At 39.6% G+C, this 22,025-nt stretch overlaps 2 protein-coding genes across 4 annotated transcripts in view; one reads left to right on the forward strand and one right to left on the reverse strand.

Moving 5' to 3' along the window:
* Positions 1–22,025, forward strand: part of ctnna2 (catenin (cadherin-associated protein), alpha 2) — a 1,304,830-nt gene that overhangs the window by 410,355 nt on the left and 872,450 nt on the right. The gene's annotated exons all lie outside the window — the stretch shown is intronic.
* lrrtm1 (leucine rich repeat transmembrane neuronal 1) lies at positions 14,138–16,925 on the reverse strand. Of its 2 annotated transcripts, none has more exons than XM_072254799.1 (2): positions 16,358–16,925; positions 14,138–16,212 (listed from the first exon to the last, which is right to left on the reverse strand). In XM_072254799.1, exon 2 carries the CDS (start codon positions 16,046–16,048, stop codon positions 14,471–14,473), a length of 1,578 nt encoding a protein of 525 aa, XP_072110900.1. In that variant the 5' UTR covers positions 16,049–16,212; positions 16,358–16,925; the 3' UTR covers positions 14,138–14,470. The 2 variants fall into 2 exon arrangements, with proteins under 2 accessions (XP_072110900.1, XP_072110899.1); XM_072254798.1 differs by having other exon boundaries at positions 14,138–16,216.

The following is a 22,025-nucleotide window of genomic DNA, read 5'->3' on the forward strand; positions in this document are numbered from 1 at the left end:
TGTTAAACATCTCAGTTTGGATCATCCCTTAATCTTCTGCAATAAAGGGAATCCAAGCCCTATCTGCAAAAGCTATTTTCATTATGGAACCATTTTAGCGTTAGTGTCATTCTGATGAGTGTGCTGTACCTTCTCCAAGATCAGTTTATCTGTTCTGAACAGTAACAGAGCTATTGTCTGATTGGAGCTTGAAATCACTGTAGTGGTCTTCATGTTCTTTGTTTCACAGCCCTTCAAATCTGAAAATTGGCTCATAGCTTTTTTGCTCTAATGGAGAAAGTGCAATATGATTTTGTACTTCAGCATCACACACAAAATGCTGGAGGAACACAGCAGGTCAGGCAGCATCTATGTAGAGGGATAAACATTCAACATTTCAGGCCAAGACCCTTCATCAAGATTTCATCAGACACTTTATTGGCCTGAAATATCGACTGTTTATTCTTTTCCATAGATGCTGCCTAACCTGCTGAGTTCCTCCAACATTTTGTGTGTGTTGCTGTGGATTTACAGCATCCACAGAATCTCTAGTGTTTATGATTTTCTTTGCCAACCACACTCTATATTTGTGGAATTTTTAAAGGAGTAGTCAGGATTTTTGATCTGCAGTTAGCAATAAAAACAAAAAGTGTCATTGATTTTTTTAAAAAAACTAGATTTCGTTTTACTTTATTTGGAGAGAATCTTCTGTCTATATTCGACTCTCTTTTTAAATTCCTTCAACTACTAATCTCTTCATAAAGCTTTTTGTGGTTGAGGTGGGGGGGTGGAGAAGGTGTGAAATGAAAATGATATTATATGCCTTTACCCATAGGCTACTGCCATGGACTTGCAGGTTTCACCACACAACTTCATCCGCTTTCTAGTCAAAGATCCTACCTCTCCCAGGGATGAGGTATTGGACCTTCTATTGGTGTTTCCGTAGCCTTTTTTTTATTGAATGGGGTTGCTAACCCCCTGCCTAACCCTCCTCCTTTCACAGCCGGGCTTGGGGGTCAGTCCATGGCAGAGTTACATTATATACTCGCCCAAATATTATATATTATCGTTACTGGTTTTGCAACCTGTTGATCCTGGTGTGACTGTCCAAAATTAGAATTTTTAGTTATTTTCCACAAAGAAAAAGTAAGTGATTACAACATAAGGGAATTCTTTCACAATTTTATATTTTCTGTTACAGACTATATCTGTTTTCATGATACAGGTTTGGAGATTTTACAGTTCTCAGTCATGTTTTGAATTTTGTAATTGTGAGGTGAGATTAGTTCTCTGATGTTGAGATCTTGGCCTAATGCTTGACATTTATGTAGTTACACAAAAATAGCCATTAAATTAGTCATGAAAAATATACGTATCCGGGTACATAACATTAAACTCACATGCTATTTTGAAAGATTGGCTTTATAAAGATTAGCTTTATTTATCACATGTACAGTACATTGAAATATCAAAACATACAGTGAAATGTGTCACTTGTGTAAGCATTTGCAATGTACTGGGGATAGCCCACAAGTGTCGCCATGCTTCAAGCACCAATATAACATGCCCATACCTAACTAAACCTAACTTGTACAGTATGTCTTTGGATTTTCAGAGGAAACCAGAGCACCTGAGAAAACCCAAGTGGTGATGAGCACTAGTTATTGACAGTAGTAAAAATTGAACCCTGATCTTATGATTGCTGGCGCTGTAAAATGTTACACTAATTGCTACACTACTGTGTCACCTACTAATATCATATACTAGAAATTATTGTAACAAGTTATTAAGCACTTGATAGTAATTTTAGATTAAGATTAGCAATTACGTTTTGTAACTTCGACCATAAAAGCTAATTAAAAGCAGGAAAACAGAGCAGGGAATGTGAGCCTAACTTCGTTTTTTACTTTTAGTGAAGCACACACACATCGTGTGGTGACTTGTTGATGTATGCTATTTACGTACTGAACTTTTACAGATAATCTACAGTGTGTATGTAAACAATGAAGAGTGCTTAACCGAACAATATATTTACAATATTACTCAAATATTACTGAAATATTAAATACACAACTCTGGCCATATCACCTGAGCAGAAAAAACACTTCAAGAAAATTATTGTTTGTCACTTGAAGCATCCTCATCATATAATATAATCATACATTGATTTACTGCAGAATAAAACATGATCAATCAGTAATTGATAAGACTCCAGAGAAGTCTGATATATAACTTTCTTTGTAATGAAATTTATTTTTATATATCTGAACAAATTAATAATGATAAAGAAACATTGATCAATGTCTCCACATAGAAATTGTGCTGAAAGTGTTTGTTTATTTGGATAGCAGATGACAATTCAGTAAGCTCAAACTTTTAAATTGATGGCCTTCAGTTATTAAGCAGAGTTAGTTTCAATATTGATAACTCCAAGGTTGATTGACGGTTTTCTATTTTTTAAATTTTAAACTTATTAGGAACAGATTTAGAATCCTGTCAAAATTGAACTGAATTCACTGCATGCACATGAAGTATTTCCACAAGTGGGGTAATGATTATTATTTCCACCATTTTCTTCTCTGACCTCCTGGCCAAAGATTTGTTGGTTTCTTAATGGGAGATGCACCATCGCCATCTGTCATTGTATTAAGCTACAAGGTGATTTCTTATGTTTGAGGTAGTAAACATTTGCAGTGGCTAACTTGAATGGATGATGAGTCATTTCAGCTCCTGACTGAGAGTTGGGATCCTGACCTTGCATTAAACTTTCTATGCTGAGACATCAGGGAGCCCTAAAGTCTGCTGAAACAGGACAAGAGGCCTATATTTGAAAATTATCAGCCCTTTGTTGGCTAGTAGAAATAGTTATATACTTGTGCATTGACAACAAGCATTTTAAGCCTTTGGGATAACCAGATCAAGCTTTACACTCTTAATATTATTTGTAAAATTTTTAGGTGGGGTTCTTCAGAGGACAACCACATCTTGGCATTCTCCTTGCACTTGTATTGGCAGAGACCAATAAACAGATTGTCTTCTGACATTTCCATCTGTGACTGTTGTGTGCAAAGGGAGTAAAAAAATTGGAAAAAGAGACACAAAGTAATGCATACAATAAATTAACTGCATTCAAAATCTTTTCTTTCTCTTGTGTTAGGTTTTTAAATGATGCTCTATGACAGATATCATTTAAGTACAGTTTAAACAATAGTTCAGTATTTGTTAATGAGAGTTTATATGGACCAGTAGATGAATGCCCAATTTTCCCATCTCTGGGATTTGGTCATGAATCCTGATCAGATTCTTGCTATAAACTGCTTCCTAATCCATTAGTTTAATGGACTTTTACTGGAAGTAGATTATACCATCTTAATCCAGTTCTAGGTGGATAGGAAATCAAAACTATGAGAGCTTGCCACAGAGTTTGAGATAGTGCAGCAAGGGATTTGCATTTTTATTATACTCAGTGTAAGAATTAGCCAGATTTATTTATTATCCAGCACTAGTTACACTGAGGAGGTGCTACTGTGTTTACTTCGTGAATGCCTGCTGTCTCTGTCTGGTGATATTCCCACAATACAACAATACAATTACTTGTGAAGTTATATATCATTAATATAGAGCATTGGTCATACCTCCTTTGGAGAAATGTGTTCAGTACTGGTCTCATTATTTAAGCATTAACTTGTTTGAAGTAATTCTAACAGGGTTCAGTTAACTGTTATCAAAAATGGAAAGATTGGACAGGTTTATAACTGCTTAAGTTTAGAAGGAGAGATGATTTAACAGAAACTTAGAAAATCCCACAGAATTTTGACTCAATGGATGAGGAGACAATGTCCACAGAATGAGAAGTTATTGTTTAAAAATTAGTAGTCACCTGCCTACAGCAGCGATGAGGTGAAGTTTATTCTCACAGAATGTAGGGCTTTGTTCCTCGAAGGGAAGAAATGAATGAGTCTTTGAATATGTTAAAGGTAAAACAGATAGATATCTAAGAAGCAAAGTCACTGTCAGTAGGCTGGACTGTGGAATTCAGATGAGCCATGATATTAACTAGCACAGGAAGCTCAAGTTTTAGCCACTTTCCTCTCGGAATACTCATAAATTTGTATTTATATATGTTAGTAGCCATAGAAGTACTTTGATTAACCTATCATATCAAACTACAGTTTTGTATGACCTGAAGGGGAGCTCTTATGATGTCTTCATGATCTTGTTACATTTACTTTAGACTGAGAAGCTGTCAAAATGAGTAAGTTGATAGGATGCTTCTTATAGAGAGTGCATATTGGAACTACACTTGCAGTGATGAATGGAGCGGACGATTAGTTAATTAATTACTTATCATGAAGATACTGAGCATTGCAGCTGCATATATACTGGGATAATAAGTTTACTTTGAACTTCGAAATAAACTCAGCTGCATTTCCACAAACATTTGCCATGTTTTCCTCATTGGCTTCCATCCTAGCTGACATTGTAATTGACTGCTTGCTTTCTTTTTCAAAATAACCACCTATATATCTCCTGAGGTAAAACACCTTTGGATCTGCACTCAAAAACAATATTAGCCTGTGACTTCAGTCACAAGTGCTATCTATCTTTCCCCATTCCACGACTGGTGATGTGATGTTCAGCTGTTTCAAATGTTTGGAACTCATTATATAAAATGTGTCATTCACAATGCATTTTCAAACATCAGAAAACCACAGCTTTGCCATGGGTCATATTTTCAAGTTCCTTTTGCCTGGATTCATGATCCATGAAACACTTTAACATGCTACTTTATGTTGCAGATACTATAAAAAGGCATAGGTGTTGAAGTTGCTGTAGCTACAGCAGTAGAAAGGTCTTGTAAGTATCAGCTGTGACTCAGTGGTAGTATTCTCACCTCTGAGTTGAAAAGTTCTGGGTTCCTGTCTCATTTGTAATTGAGGAAACACAACTAAAGTTCATTGGAATGATACTTAACATTTCAGGTTTGTCAAATAAGAAAAGATTAAATAGAATGGGCCTATACTCTCTTGAGATTAGAAGAATGAGATATACGGTCCTTGAAACCTACAATTTCCATTGAACTCAACGGGATAAATTCAGGGACATTGTTTGCCATTACTGACGTATCCATTAACTATGGTGACAGTCTCAAAATAGGTTTCAAAAAGACACTCCAGTGTGGTATTGAGGCAGTCATGTACTGTAGGAAGTATTGTCCTATGGATAGATCATTAAAATTATGGCTCCATATGCACCGCTGGGTGAACTTAAAGTCCCCATGCACTTTTTAAAAGTACTTCCAATGTCCTGGGAAATTGCCATGAAATTTGTTGTTCTGTGGCAGCAGTATAGTGCAAAGCAAAACTTGGTATAAATTACAAAAATAAATAGTGTGATAGAGTAATAATAAGAGTGGTATTCATGGGCTCATGGACTGTTCAGAAATCTGATGGTGGGGGAAGACTCGTGACATGTCAAGTGAGGAAAGTTGATCAACCTGAATTCCTACCTCACTCAAAAGCATAGCACATTGTGGCTATGTATGCCATATTCTATTTGAATGTCTTAGCCAAGCTAATTTCAGATGTTTTATACTGCTGTGGCTAAAAAAAATACATATTTTAGGTTATCTCTTGAATAATGGTTGTTACTGTTATCATCTGCTCTGTCTGCCACTCTGTTGACATATTCTCCTGCAAATTGCATCTTTTTTCTTCCTTTCAGATGATAAAATGTTTATTTAAACATTTAACCTAACAAAGCTTTTAAAAGTTAGTATGTGGTACAATAAAGCTGCCATGATGCCATCTGTAGTTTAATGATCCAGAGTACAGAATTCCCACTACATTTTAACAAACGGAAACTTCAATTCTGAGGATTCATTCCCAAAGTAAAGATTGAAGCTCAGAAAGAAATAAGTCAATCAAATATAAGAAACACACAAAAAAGTTGCTGGTGAACGCAGCAGGCCAGACAGCATCTCTAGGAAGAGGTACTGCCTGGCCTGCTGCGTTCACCAGCAACTTTTTTGTGTGTCGCTTGAAATTCCAGCATCTGCAGATTTCCTCGTGTTTGTGAGTCAAATATAAGTATTAGTTTTGAGATTATTAATTCATAAATTCTGTGTCTCTTTGTTAGAATGATTGAGATAATGCGGAGTGAGCAATGGTATTTCAAGAGCTCTTAGCTTTCTTGCCTACAAACAGTACAATAGATGATGCTATGTCTTTTAAGATCTGAATTTACAGCTCTTTTATATACTCTGTTCTCCGTGCTCATCAATTTCTTGTCTGGTGTTTTAACCATTCCTCCAACAAGCTATTAACCAGTCTCATACTGGCACTCTGAAGTGTACCCTAATGCTTCTTGTATCTTAATCAGAAATAGCTTCAGAGATACTTTCTGCACAGTACATATAGATTGTAAGGAAATTTGTGCCATTTTTTAAGAACCTCTTGAATATAAATGTGCTAAACCCTATTTGAAGAATGCCACATTGCTCATTGCTACTCGATCATGCTCATAATGAATAGGGAGTAAAATTGAATGCTGAAAACTTAATTTTACATGACCATGCAAACGGATAACCCAAAGGTCAGCTCCTGCTTCGTTATCATTTTGTAAAACTGCAATTTCTGTGGTACATAGCAAAGGTCTTTATGCAGTCTCTTTTGAAAAGAAGACTTGTTCATGGTATTCACTATATATTTTTTTTGACAGACTTAAATATCACTAATGAACACCTCTTGCTTCCAACCAATCCACAGTGCTTCTTACAGTTGTACTTTATAATGAATAGTAACTCTGACATTAAGTATTGAAGCTGGAAATGGAACAGAGTAAATAGCCTGAATTGTATATAAGATAGCCTATGCCTTGAGTAGACATGCCAGGATATCAATTCATTGAATTTAACGTGTGACTCCCGACATACATGTGGCCTCTGGGCTGTCGAGTGAAACACGGTGGTTGTGAGTGATGATTACGCCTTAGACGGTGCATCATATATTGTGCCCACAAACATTCCTGATGCTGTTCTGCTGTGATGTATTGTCAAACTGCCCCTCATTGTCTATGGTGATTAAATATATTTGGAAAAATCTGAGTATGTTTAATTAAAATAAATACATTATTTAAATATAATTGACAATAAAACAATAAATGTAGTATAACATTCCCTAAAATTGACGACCCTATTAAAATAAATGGGCCCTTGCTGGGTATAGCTGAGGGGCCAGATCAGATATCCACTAGGCCTCTTGGCTTAGGAAAACCTGTTACCAGCCCTGAACTGAGATGTGAGTTCAGAGATGGATTGAATGGTCAGATACACTGGAATCTGACCTGCAAGGCACTCGGTAATCATTTCTTGTTATAATGCACATGCAATGTATGAGTGGACCAACTTGTGCTAAAATGTGGCTGACAGTTTACTTAGCAGAAGTTCCATGTGGATTTTTCTGCTCGCTAGCAAGATGTGTTAACATGTGTAAAAGGAGGGCCAAAACTGATATTTTGATGGTTTAATGTAACTTTGATTTAAACATCTTTCAAAGGCTTTGGTGAATCTATGCCTGGAATGCTGTGTACAGTTTTAAATGTCTTCTTTCAGGAAGGTTATTCTTAGAAGCAGTGGCTAGATCAAGTAGCCTATATGTATATTTAAGGCAGAAGGTGATAGATTCTTGATGGGTCAGGGCATGAAGGGATAGGGGAGAAGGCAGCAATTGCAGCTGAGAGGAAAAGTTGGATCAGCTCTGATGAAATGGCAGAGCAGACTCAATGGGCCAAATGGTTTAATTCTGCTTTTATGTCTTATGATCTTATTGTCTAAATTTACCAGAGTTCTGAAGAAAGAGAGAATATCTTATTGAAATATGTTAAATTCTGCCATGGCTTGACAGGCTGAATTCAGGAAAAAATGTTTCTCAGATTTAGTGGGGCCCTGTATAATCAGGGATGGCAGTCTCATTATATATAGGGCAAGTCATTTAAAATTGAAATGAGGAAAAATTTCTTCACCTTAATGGTAGCGAACCTATGGAATTCTCTACCACAGAAGACAGTGGAATTCAAGCCACTAAATATATTTTAAGGAGATAGTTAGATTTCTCAATATGAAAGATTTCAGGGGGTAGGGTAAACAGCAGGTATATGATATTGAGCTTGTGGGTTAGCTGTGATCATTGCAGAGGTTTGAAAATTTAGCCGGCATATTCCTACTCTTAGTTTCATTTGTTTCTGTGATAAGATGGAATTTCTCTACTCTCAGAGAGCTGTGAGTCTTGTAATTTTCCACTGCAAGGCAGCTGCGAATTATAAGATATATGTTAGTCTGAGAGAGATTTTTGAACAAGGTTAATGGGGATCGGGCTGAAAAATTGAGTTGAATCGTAAATTCAGATTGACCTGTATTGTGGAGGAGGCTGAAGAGGTCATACGGTCCATTCTTAAACAGTAAATAATGGAAAATGAAGAATATGCTTCCTGATTGACATTTATCAGGGAGGAGGTTAATACCAAGTACATGTTATGGTCTTACTTCCAGTACATGTAGGAATGTTGACTGATGCCCTTTTAAATATTGTATACAGTATCTCCTTGAATACTGCTATTACGGACAGCATGAATATAATCTGATACTGAACAATATACTCGCTCTTCTTTGGGATGTAACAAGATGGTGGTTGAACTGCTAAGTCATGTTGTAAGACAACCTAGGCTTTCACTGACTACTTAATAATTGTAAATTTGGATTAAAAACAGTTTATGAATTTCAAACAGTTGTGCACTCCCAAACTTTTAATATGAAAATAGGTTTCTTGCTCCAAGAAAACTGACAATTACTGACTGAGGGGTTATTAGAGGAAATTATTTAAATTAAATGTATATATTGTCCCATTAATGTAGTGTTTACTGTAGAGGTAATTTTCCCTCAATTCATTGAAGATTCAGAAGTTTCTGATTTCTTTTCTTTGTACTCAGTATTCTGTAAGATCCAGCCATATAAACCACAATCATCACCAACAGAATCGAGGGAGAAAAATATTATGCATTTGTACTTCTGTACTAATATGGTAACAGACAGACTGCCAAGATAACAATACAGAATCAAATTTACACCTCAGGAACTAAGAGGTCTGTTCATTGTGGTACAGTCTCAATTGGTTCATTCTATTTTTATATAATCATGTTGCTAAACACAAACAAGTAACCACGGAACATCCGATAAACATTTGAGATAGAAAAGTCATATGCAAGAATATTCTCAAATGGTAGTCATTTAAAATTGTTCAGCATTACTGCATTCCGCCCCCTCTCCCCATATCCTTCAGGTCATCATGACTTTACTGGGTGTAAACATTACAGCAGAACACTAGGTGGCACCCTTGTTCCTTTATTGTTAATGTGTTAAAGCTGATCGTCGAGAAAAGTGCTATCAATTTTACTACAGGTTGGAATCAGAACTTGGGAGAAGGGGGGACAACAGCGAATGCCGAGAGCAACAAAGAAAAAAACCCTTCAGTTTTAAATCAAACGAAAGAGTAGATCACATGGAGAAGTATAGATCCTTCTGGGCATGCATTAAAATGCGTTCCAGCGTTCTCCAGCAACAGACTAGAGCTCTTTGCTGAAGGTTTCATCCAGCTGCAATAATGATCCTGAACTGTTTGCATCTGGGACAAAATGAGGGAGACGAATAGACGGGGATAGAAACGGGGAAAAAAATAATTAGCGTACGGTAACACAACAACTTGTGCTGCTCGCCCAGAATAATTTTGAGAGTTTATTGTACATTCCGAGCACGAAACCGGGAGTTAGCAATTGGCAGTGCGAAGAATGCAAGCTGGGAGCTGAGACATGCGCGGGATTCTTTGTTGGGGTTAGTGGGGTGACAGTAGAGTTCGGTTAAGATGCTCTCTGAGCTCGCTAGAACAACTTAATTTAGTAGGTTTAACGAAGGGCTTTCTTGAGAACCATTGACTCGGGCAGTCGATGAACTCTAGAAACTACAATCGGGGAACACCCATTGATAATCCAAAATGGCGAAGAGTATATTTTGCGACCCCCAAGGAGTTGCAGTTTCAGAGGGGAGGGATCTAATTGATCTAATATTGCTTTTAGATTTCCTCTGGGGTTTCACGCAGTTCCCGCCTGGTAGAAACAATGAAAGGGGAATTCACTGCAACATCTCGGAACTAAGTAAACTGTAATAAAAGAATGAGTTTAAAAATATGCCTCTAATCAAGGGTAAGTGTAAAAAAAGGGTAAGTTAGTAATTCGAATCGCATCCAAAATAATTGCTCCGAGTTATGTTAAAGTTTAGCTGAAATGTGTCAATCTGTGAGAGCGTGGTGAATACCCTAGTATTGTTTTCAATTAAACCAATCGATGTAAAACATGACTAATCACTGCCGCAGTAAAGTGTGCACTGTGATGGCCCTTTTATGTTGAGGAAGAAAATATGGCCAGTTGTAAGGTCAGCGAGAAGGCAGAAGAAAAAACGGTCTTGGCCTTTCATTCTAAGATGAGAAGCTTCGACGGTTTAGTGATTAATACAACACACTCTCAAGAAGCCAGTCCTTCTGTTACAGTACCAAATCTTGGGTCTTTTGATTTTTTTGGGTAAATAAACGACAGATACACATCTTTTTTCAGCAAGATTTGCAGGGTCAGGCATTGTCTCAGAGTTTATTCCTTACCCACTCCTTTAATCAGAGGACAAAAAAATAAACACTTGTAGCATGGAGACAGAAGAAACTACTCTGGAGAGAAAACAATGACAATTTGCTGGGGGAATTCAGCGGATCGAACAGACTCTTGGAGGGAAAGGAATGGTCAATGTTTCCGGTCGAGACCCTACATCAAGATAGAATCAGTACTCAGCATTTTTACCGAGTTGATGCACTGGAAATTGTCTCATGTGTCAGAAGTAAATACGAAGTGTTAGTGAAGAGGCATGATACATGGGCTGGCTATCTAAATGCGTTACACCTTGCAGTTAGTGTTCTGTTGAAGACTTTCAACCCCGTTCCTTGTGAATTTACTAGGTTTTTTTTGTTTCTCTAGAAGTTAACTTTTGAACGTTGGAAAATGATTAGCTTGTAAATTCCATTACCAGTATGGGAAATTTTGTTTAGGAAAACGTGGAGATGAAAGTATAAAGCCGTAGTCACTGAACTGCAAGTGTGTGTGTGTGTGTATTCGTTGAAGGGATGTGGACGTTGCTGGAAAGTCCAGTGTTAATAGTCCTTCCAAACCAAATGCCAGCCATATTGGAGTCATGTCTTGTCCAGTATGGGTAAGGATGGCTAATTTTGCCCATATTAAAGCAGATGGCTTTTAGCACAATCCGGTGGTGACTTGGTTGAGTTACTGATAATTACGTTTTATTCTTAAATTATTGACCCCCAGTGGAGGAATTACTAGGTATTAAGACTCTCACTTTTAATTGTTACGGCTTGGAAACGAAAATAGAAAATAATTGATGGAAAGAACTAAACCTATATTGATATAACAAGTAATGGTCGTTAAATCTTAATTTAATAATTTGGTAGTTGTATTTTACACCTTTGCTACTGATGTATGCCTTTAACTGCTTGCTACGCCGTTGTTTGGAAATTATAGTAATCAGAACGGTTGCCCTTGAAGAGTTTTAGAAATGTTTTCGCGGCGAGCACTGGAGGGCTGTGTACGTAAGGAACAAAAGTGTCCGCGTTGAAACTGAGTCCTTTCCCTTTCCATTTTAAACCTCATTTTTTTGCCAAGAATAAAACATTTTTATAACTTATTAATAAATTATTAAAGCAGCGGGTTACAAATCTGAAATGTATTCCTTTAGTAAATCAAGTGGAGCTCCTTCCATTCACTTTCCATTTCTATTTCTCATTGTGTCTTCACCGCTGATTCCCCGGCAATGCTGTGATTATTGTTTATCTCCACACTGCATTATTAGAACAGATACATTGTGGGTGTAGTGGGTTGGGTCGTGTCGCGGGAAGAAATGAGTTCTATTTCGCCGAAATTAAGCGATTATATATTTTGTAGGTCCACGGAATAAACACGTGTGACGTTATAAATGCATTAGTAATGACTAATTTATAGAACACTTTTCATACATACGATGTAGTTCAAAGTGCTTTACAATGGGATAATGTGCAAACATGAAAGTTTATGATAAAAAGAAAAATAGGTTAAAAAGATGTTACTTAAAAGCAAGGTTAAGTAAATAGGTTGTGTGCTGGCGTAAAGAAGTGTCAACTGCGTCTGCGTCCCTTATAGTTTTAGGTATTGAATTGTAGCTCTTTGATAAGGTTTTTTTCTTAGTATTTCGTAAACCCAGATTTGTTTTTACTGCAGGTTTGTTCGTGTGATTCAAATCATCTCGTATGTTTAGTGGCTGATAAACACAGTTCTCTAAATGCTGATTTGAAAAGGGGAAACAAATTCCTTGTAAACGTTTAAAATGCCCGCAAAGAAAGCAACCGCCAGTAGATGGCGGTATTTAGTTTTCTTTTGTATATGATAACTTAATCCCTACTTCATTTCAATAGGCCACTGAATTTTGTAAAAAAGAACGTAATTAATTTTTGTTTTAATTTTAATATAGTTATATTTTCATAAGTGATGTATGTTGAGAGTCCAATTAAGTTGCGTTCGTTACGAAGATCAAGTGCAAACCACTCTCAAAATTGGCAGTGCCGTCCCTGTACTGTGAGAGTAAACACGCACAAGTACTAAGGAACAAGGGGTACTAGCCAGGAAATGGAGCTAAGTGTATATTGGGAAATAAGAATAGTGGGGGAAGGAAGACAGACTGGCAAGTAAGCAGTTAACATAAAATTAATCAAAGCATACAGTTTGACGAATAAAGAAGAAATGTGTAATAAAGCTTAGATAAACCAATCAACCTTCTGCTAGAATATCACAACAGCAAAGCGACGTGCCAATTCAGTGTATTGTAGAGACTGGTACCAAGTTTGGCTCCAGAATGAAGCCATTTTGAAATTTGGAAGTCATATGTTATTTGGTCCCTGACATGTTATGTTGCCTGAAATTTCACGGTAGTAACTAGTCTGAGAATATAATTGACATGTCAGTGTGGACAAGTGTCAGCCGCTAGTTCTCTGAATGGCTTCAGCCTGAAAGGGAGAGAAGGTTGGCTCCAGGAACTGGACTGTTTGGCATGTTGAAGCTGGTGGAAATGAAATATTCTCACGTCTGTTAACGAGAAATTGGAAGATTTCATCAGAAATCAGATGAGAAAAAATACATGAAGTAAAATAGATGAAGACCGAGACAGGAAATGAGGGTAAAGCCATTGAGAATGAAAGCAGCATAATTTTAACCATTTTCGTCCCGAAATATTTGTTTATGAAATTATTTGAAATTTGCATGGTTCTAACTTTAAAAAGTTTTAAAATATCGGATTTGATTTCAAGAACTTTGTTGAAGGGTCGAAATACAATTTTTATTATAATTATGTGAAAATAAAATGGAGAAAAATATATTTTACAGTATATCTAATTGAAATCAGTATAGAATGTTTTGTCTTCAATAAAGTAACAGCAGCCGCGTAGTTAATACTTGTGCACTTACTGAAATCCTGCTGATTTATAATTGCAATGATCTCCCAACCCAAGATAAAAAAATACCTTCACATTTCATACCATCACTTCCTTTTTTCCTACTTATGTTAGACAATTTATTTATTCTATCCCTTCTGTTGCTGTCTAGAGACTCGGCGTTTTGAATTCCCTGAACTGTTAGTAGAAGCGAGCTGGAAACTGCAGCAAGGCATCATTACTGCTTTCTGCCTTCTGCTCTGCCTTGGCCGTAAGCAGCGGAGTTTCCAATGACACACTCCTCGATATAAGGACCTGTACCCCATCATACATACCCCTGCGCTGTTAATTATTAACCTCGCACAGTTATGGTTAGAGTGTTGTAGGATTTGCCGTACTGCGCTCGCCCCGCACGAAATCCGGGGCTTTGTTTCACGTACTGAAAGAAAGCGGTTGATTGTTTCAATGAATTGAAAGAGAAAATAAATCACCAATGGAAAGATCTTTTTCCTCGCACGTTGCCGCATGTTGCTATTAATCTCGACTCCGATGCTGCAAAAACATTTTTTAAAATATTTATTTAAATCAGGATAGTTTACAAAATTGATTAACTTACATCATTGACGAGCCGAGTACTCCCTCTTATTCCCAGACCTTACAGGTGGACTTAATATCATAAGAGACTGGTGGGAAGTTACATATACATTTTTTTTTATCCTTTACAAATTTGAAATGACAGTTGAACAGAGGATGTTTGAAAGATTTTAAAGACGCGTTGAAGCTTAAATATTGTTTGGAATTCTGAAAGAGACCGGTGCAGTGTTTCGTGGAATCAGTACAGTGTAATTCATTCACACTCAGTCACCGGCTGCAGTATGCCCTCAAGCAGTGTGTTGTACCTCCAGTTGGGGGATGGGAGAACAAAATCACACTTCACATTCCCTGGCTGGCTGTTGGTGACAAGAACACGATCCGTAATCATTGATGATCACCAGAGCCCCCTCAATGTGATTGGGTTTGTAGTCCACGTAGTATTCCTGTGTGGACATGGCAGCCATCTGATGCATAGTTTGTTGCTGTTTCTGCTTGCGGCGCTGTGTCACGAAGCACTGTCTCAAGTGCCTCAGGCCGGCGGGAAAGCACTTCCACGACACGTAGAGCACCAGCACCACTATCAGAAAGGAGAAGAGCAGCGCCATAGTGCCCGTGATTACTTTGTGAACATGAATAGTGTTTTCCTGTTGATCGTGAGAAAGCACACCGGTGACACTGATTAATTCAGTCGTTCTTACTCCCGTTGTATCCTGCGTGGCATACATGCTGGAGGCATCTCTGATTGCTGTCATATCTTGGTCTGTCTCCGCCACGCTGGTGCTGCCTGATACTGTCGCCGTGCTTGTCACCGGGTCGTCACATATGTGAAAACCATGCACGGCGTCTAGTACCTCTTCGCCCTGGGTGTGGACAGGGCTGGCACACAATAGACTCCCTTCGTGGTGTCCCTTAAAATTGCTTAGCCAGGTGGCCAAAGCACATATATTCCGATTGCATTCCCAGCTGTTCCCAGAAAGGCTGATGCTAGTTAGAGATTTCCAAGAGTCCAGAATTGGCTGCTCAATGGTTGTGAGACGGTTTGAATCCAACTGAAGTATTTTGAGGTTAGGCACAACTTCAAAGGCATAAGACTCAATAAATGCAATCTCATTCCCAGAGAGGTCTAGTTTTTCTAGATGGTTCCAAGTCCAGTCTAAAGAATTCACCACAAAGCTGACTTTGTTCCACTGCATGTAGAGGGTTCTCAGAGAGAGCAGCCGTGGGAAGTGAGCAAAGTTTACTTTTACCAAATCATTGTGCTCCAAGTGGAGTTCAGTTAGTTTCAACAAGCCCGCGAACGCGTTCCGCGCTAGGCTTTGCAGCTGATTATATCCGACGTCCAGAAACTCCAGGCTGCGACAGTCCTGGAAGATCCGGACCGGTATGAACTTCAGTGCATTCGACCTTAGGTGCAGCGTTTGCAGCTTGCGCAGCCCATGGAAGAGGTCGGGCTCCAGAGCCTGCAGATTGTTGTAGGACAGCTGCACGTGCCGAAGGTTTGGCATGGGCCTGAAAGTGGCGTTGGGCAACTGGGTGATCTTGTTGGAGCTGAGCACCAACTCCTTGAGCCGGCGCAGCCCCCGGAAGGCATTCGCTTCCACCGAGTAGATGTGATTGTGGTCGAGGTAGAGCCAGGTAAGCTGCAGCAAGCCGGCGAACTGGTCGTCGTGCAGCTCGGACAGGCTGTTGTAGCGGAGCGACAGACCCTGCACCCCCGACAGGTTGCGCGGCATTTCGCTCAGGCTCTGCGACTCGCAATACACCAGCTTCCCGTCGCAGCGGCACTGCTGAGCGCACAGGCTGTCAACGGCGGGCAACATTTCCAACAACGCGCCGAGGACACACACAACCGACGCTGAAGGCTTTTTCAGGAGCCAGTGCAGACTGAGACCCACAAGAAGGAAATCCATGAGCAAGGATTGTACCTCCAGTCGCTCGCCGGGCTTTCCTGATTCTCCTTTAAGCTGACGATGTCTTCCTAATCGCCAAAGTTTTTACATCATTTTTGATTTTGCAGCTTTGAACCAAGTGCCTTGGGTTGTTTTTTTTTTCCTGACACGAACAGGAGGATCTCCTGCCTCAAAGACATCCAGTGTTGAGTTTGAAGAAGTTTGAAAGAAAAGAAGAAAAAAAGATATCTAAGTATCAATTGATCTTTTTCATCGTAGAGGCTGCAAGGCGATTGCTTAGTGAAAGGATGCAAACGAAAATAATCTTACCCATCCTATTCCACACGGTGACAGGCTCCATTCAGCCACTCGGTATTATTTTGTCCACTCTAGTTATGTTGTAGGCAGTGCAATTAAAGAAAAACCCTAGTGCGAATCCAGTGTTTTCTCGCTTGCTCTCTGGCTCATAATACCTCGGTCTGTGTCTCGCTGCGAAAGAGCCGAAGCAGACGAGATCTCCCCAACTCGGAGCTCCAGCCGACTTGTGCAATCTTTAAGTTCCCAGGCTTTTTATACAGCTGCTGCCTTTTACTGCCTCTCGACCTCCCTCCCGGCCGCATGTGATCCCGTTGCCCAAAACTCTTTCTTTTCCCGTTAGCAATTCGTCCGGATCCGTCAGTCTGAATTACCATCCCATGACTTGAAATGACCACTGACCAGTGTGACCCTTAATCAACGCAGACAAGCCAGTACGGATTGCATCCGCTTATCCAGGCACCGAGCAGCAGCAGCTGCTGCTGCCGCCGCCGCCGCCGGTACACTTTGCTTGTTAGGTGATGCTCAGAGCAAGATGGATCGCGGAGCAAGGCTCGCCTCCCTTTAACAGAGTACTGCACTGCGAGAGCGGCCAGACGTGCTGAGTGTTGACAGAGTGTCGTAAGCCACTCATGATCGTTCAGACTTCCCAGTGGTATGTCAAACATGGTCAGATTGAAAGGGGTGGGCATAAAGCAGCGTTTTAATGGAGCAGAAACGGATAGTATTTTCCCTGCAACCATACAGAGAGCATTATATCTTTCGTACACATTGACCAATGTAAGTGTACTCCTGTGCACTTAGAGTAGCAGAGAGAATCCGGCGGAGCGAGACATTGCTTCCTGCAAGAGGGAAAAGATCCCCCCGCCGGATTGTTGTGGGTTGTGTTTGGTTCGGACTTAATGAATGTAACATTCTGTAAAAGTAAGGAGCTTATGCAAAGTGCAGTGCAGCTGTAACTCGCACTGTACATGGTGCAAATCATTTACCAATTCCTGGCTGAGTTTTTTTTTAAATTTTACTCGGTCAAGACTGATTTCGTAATTTAAAAACCGAATTAACCCCTGAAGGCAGGATACTGATTACCCAGTAAATGATAGGCCCAGCTCCCCGTGGTTTCCTGTCTCATCGTGCTCCGTACAGTCGAATGGCGAGAGCGATGGAAGTGGTCAGTTCTTGCGGCAGCAGTGGACCACGCGGGGGAAATATCCAATAGGTCACTAACCTTGATGATAAAATATTTTCCTCGTACAATTCAAACAGTCTATTCAAATGAGTGCAGTAAGAGAAGCTGATAATTGCGGATCCTCGGTCATGCAAGGATCATAAAAGATGCCTGTCAGTATACACGAGGACCTTTTCTAATACACTTGGAACGAGTCAAAGCAGTAGCTGCTTTGACTCACTATATTTTCTAATGCCACCTCAATTATGGACGGTCATTGCCGTGCATGTCATTGGCATAAACAACTACAATTTAGTTAATGGCAGAGTGAAACAGGTGCATAATGCTGAACTAAGAAACAATGAAATCTCGCAGCACAAACAAACACGTCTTCATGTTCCTTCAAGGGGCATTGTCGGTTTTCCGTTGTCTGCCCTAAATGGTTATTCACTTCTGAAGACATCTCCATCGATTATCTATAGTGGTTCCTCAGGTAAGAAACCATGAGTTTGGAAACAGATCGCATCCAGTCATTTCTCTGTGGTGTTGACCTATACCAGTTTCACCTTAAATGTTATCAAAGACAATAAGAAAGAGGAGTTTTACCATATTTTAAATAAAACATTTGTCTTCTTATGCTTTTATACTGTTGCTATTTCACCTTAGTATATTTGGAAAACAATGATATTTCTGCTCCTTTTCCTCTTTTCTGGATGGGAATGCACGCACAACCAAGATACATTCTTCTGCTCTCAAGATGTCATCCAGGGATTTGGTTACACTCACGTCTCTGAGGCTGAAGTTACGCTCCAAAGAACTGAGCATAAAATCTGTACCCTTCCTCTGAATGCCCTTCACGTTGCTGTAAAATAATCAGTGGCATTAAACAGACAAGCAAAGGGCAGTAGTGGAGTTTTGCCTTTAATTACCCCCACCTCTCAACTTAAACAAAACAAAAATACTGAAGATGTTGAAAATCTGAAATCAAACAAAATGTGTTGAGGGAGTTGAGCGTTTCCAACAGTTTGCCCATACAGTCAGTCAAACTCCGGTCTGCCAACTCTTGAGCACCCATGTACACCAATCCCAATGAGATTTTTTTTTCAATTTTCATCACATTCCCAGAAACTCCACCCCTCTCCCTATTCTTCCATGCACCTACATACTAGGGACAATTTCTACAGAGGCCAGTTAGTCCTGCAGTTTTAGAATTGGAGAAAGTGGAGGAAATCTATGTGGTTACAGGAAGGACTTGCAAACTTCGCACCGACAGCACTGGCAATCAAGATTCAACCCATGATGCAGGAGCTGTGAAGATACTGATTACTTAAAACTAAAACCTTGGCCAATGTCCTGCAGTGTTCATAACTAGCTAAGGCACCTTTTCACTACAACATTTCAAAAGAGCTTCCGCCATCTAGAATATGAAGTAAGTCAAAATATTTAGAGTTCTCACCATGAAACATTAACCAGGATTCTTTATCCACCAATTCTGCTTGACCTGCTGAGTATTTCTAGCATTTTCTGTGTTTGCTACATAAAATCAAGTTGTGTATTCACCAGCTATCTTCGACAAAATGCAACAACTATGGAAGTGTTATTTATCCCAAAACACAATTTTTCTTAATGACAATAATTCAAGTGACATGGAATTGTCCAATGTATCAACAACTCCTTTGATCTGTGTTGACCATCATGCCCAATTACACCACTTGCCACTTGCCTACATTCATCCCATATCCTTCTATGCCTCTCTTATTCAAGTTTCTGCCCAGGTGCCTCTTGCTATTCTACCTCCACCACCACCTCTGGCTAGATGCCAGTTACTCTGGGTAAAAAATATATTCCTTAAAATCCCCTCAGATAACTTTCGCATCATTAATATAAGACAGCAGTCTGCAGTTCCCCGGTTTATCTTCCTAAGGCACAACATTAGCTGTCCCCCTGTCTCATGATATCCAGCAAAGATTCAAAACTCTTTGCCTCAGAAATTGCTTGCTTGCTTCCCATAACATCTGAGGATACACCTGGTCAGATCCTGAGATGTTATTCACCTTTATGAGTTTCACGATCTCCAGCACCTCCTCCTTTGTAATAGTTGTAGTCATAGTCATAGTCATAGTCATACTTTATTGATCCCGGGGGAAATTGGTTTTCGTTACAGTTGCACCATAAATAATTAAATAGTAATAAAACCATAAATAGTTAAATAGTAATATGTAAATTATGCCAGGGAATAAGTCCAGGACCAGCCTATTGGTTCAGAGTGTCTGACCCTCCTAGGGAGGAGTTGTAGAGTTTGATGGCCACAGGCAGGAATGACTTCCTATGACGCTCTGTGTTGCATCTCGGTGGAATGAGCCTCTGGCTGAATGTACTCCTGTGCCCAACCAGTACATTATGTAGTGGATGGGAGACATTGTCCAAGATGGCATGCAACTTGGACAGCATCCTCTTTTCAGAGAGTCCAGTTCCATCCCCATAACATCACTAGCCATACGTATGAGTTTGTTGATTCTGTTGGTGTCTGCTACCCTCAGTAATATTGATATCCTCCAAGATTTGACTGATCCCTCCTCTAAACTTACTTACTTCTATGCTCGTTGATAAATACAGATGTGAAGTATTTGTTTAAAACCACAATCATTTCCAATAGCTCACAGATTAATTATCATAGTGATCCTTAAGAGGACCTATTCTCTTCCTGGTTACCCTACTCCATTTAATATACTGTATTTACAGAATCATTCAGGATTCTCCTTTACCTAATCTGCCAGGGATTTCTCATGTCCTCACCCCCCCCCCCCCAACTTCCTTCTTAAATGTATCCTTACTTCCTTTATGTTCTTTAAGGCTCTCACTTGATCCCAACTGCCTCTAACTGACATATACTTGTATTGTCTTATTTTTCTTGATTAGACTCTCAATATCTCTTAGGTTCCCTAATCCTGTCAGCATTGCCCTTCACTTTAAAAGGTACTTACTGGCCCTGAACTCCTGCTATCTCATGTTTAAGTTCACATTTGCCAAATATCCCTTTACCTGCAAACTGCTTCTTCCAATCAACTTTTGTAAGTTCATCTGTTGCTATTGCTATAACCTTTCCCCCATTTAGAATGTTATATTCAATACCAGTGGTACCTGGTATCATCACAATGTACACAGAAATTAAGTTTACTTACAGACTCTTAATCCAGAGATTCATCATAAATCCCCAGATTTAAATTCCTCTTCCTCCTCTTGGGAGTTTGGAACATAGTCAACATGGCTATAAATGATTAGATTATGAGGACACGCAGTCCTCTTTTATTGTCATTTAGTAATGCATGCATTAAGAAATAATACAATGTTCCTCCAGAATGATATCACAGAAACACAAGACAAACCAAGACTAAATAAACTGACAAAACCCTCATGATTATAACATATAGTTACAACAGTGCAAAGCAATACCGTAATTTGATAAAGAACAGACCATGGGCACAGTAAAAAAAAGTCTCAAAGTCTCTTGAAAGTCCGATCATCTCACGCAGATGGTTGAAGGAAGAAAACTCTTCCTGCCATGAACTTCCAGCACCAGAAACTTGCCAATGCAGCACCCTGGAAGCACCCGATCACAGCCGACTCTTGAGTCCGCCCGAAAACTTCGAGCCTCCAACCAGCCCTCCGACACCGAGCACCACCTCTCCCGAGTGCTTCGACCCCAGCCCTGGAAACAGGCAATAGGCAAAGCCGAGGATTTGGGGCCTTCCCCTCTGGAGATTCTCAATCGCACAGTAGCAACGGAAGTGAAGCAGGCACTTCAGACGTTTCTCCAGATGTTCCTCCGTGCTTCTCACGTCTGTCTCCATCAAATCAGGATTGTTCACGGTACCTACTTACAAATACGATATCATTTCAGAGCGGCCGCACACACTGCGTTGTTTTGCCATCTTCTTCCTCTTTATATGGTGCACATATAGCCATATAACAATTATAGCACAGAAACAGGCCATCTTGGCCCTTCTAGTCCGTGCCGAAAGCTTACTCTCACCTAGTCCCACCGACCTGCACTCAGCCCATAACCCTCCATTCCTTTCCTGTCCATATAGCTATCCAATTTAACTTTAAATGACAATATCGAACCTACCTCAACCACTTCTGCTGGAAGCTCATTCCACACAGCTACCACTCTCTGAGTAAAGAAGTTCCCCCTCATGTTACCCCTAAGCTTTTGCCCTTTCGCTCTCAACTTATGTCCTCTTGTTTGAATCTCCCCCACTCTCAATGGAAAAAGCCTATCCACGTCAACTCTATCTATCCCCCTCATAATTTTAAATACCTCTATCAAGTCCCCCCTCAACCTTCTACGCTCCAAAGAATAAAGACCCAACCTGTTCAACCTTTCTCTGTAACTTCGGTAATGAAACCCAGGTAACATTCTAGTAAATCTTCTCTATACTCTCTCTATTTTGTTGTCATCTTTCCTATAATTCGGTGACCAGAATTGTACACAATATGGACTATGTATCAAAGTTA

This window comes from Mobula birostris, chromosome 4, assembly GCF_030028105.1.
Source record: "Mobula birostris isolate sMobBir1 chromosome 4, sMobBir1.hap1, whole genome shotgun sequence".
Taxonomy (NCBI): Eukaryota; Metazoa; Chordata; class Chondrichthyes; order Myliobatiformes; family Myliobatidae; genus Mobula; species Mobula birostris.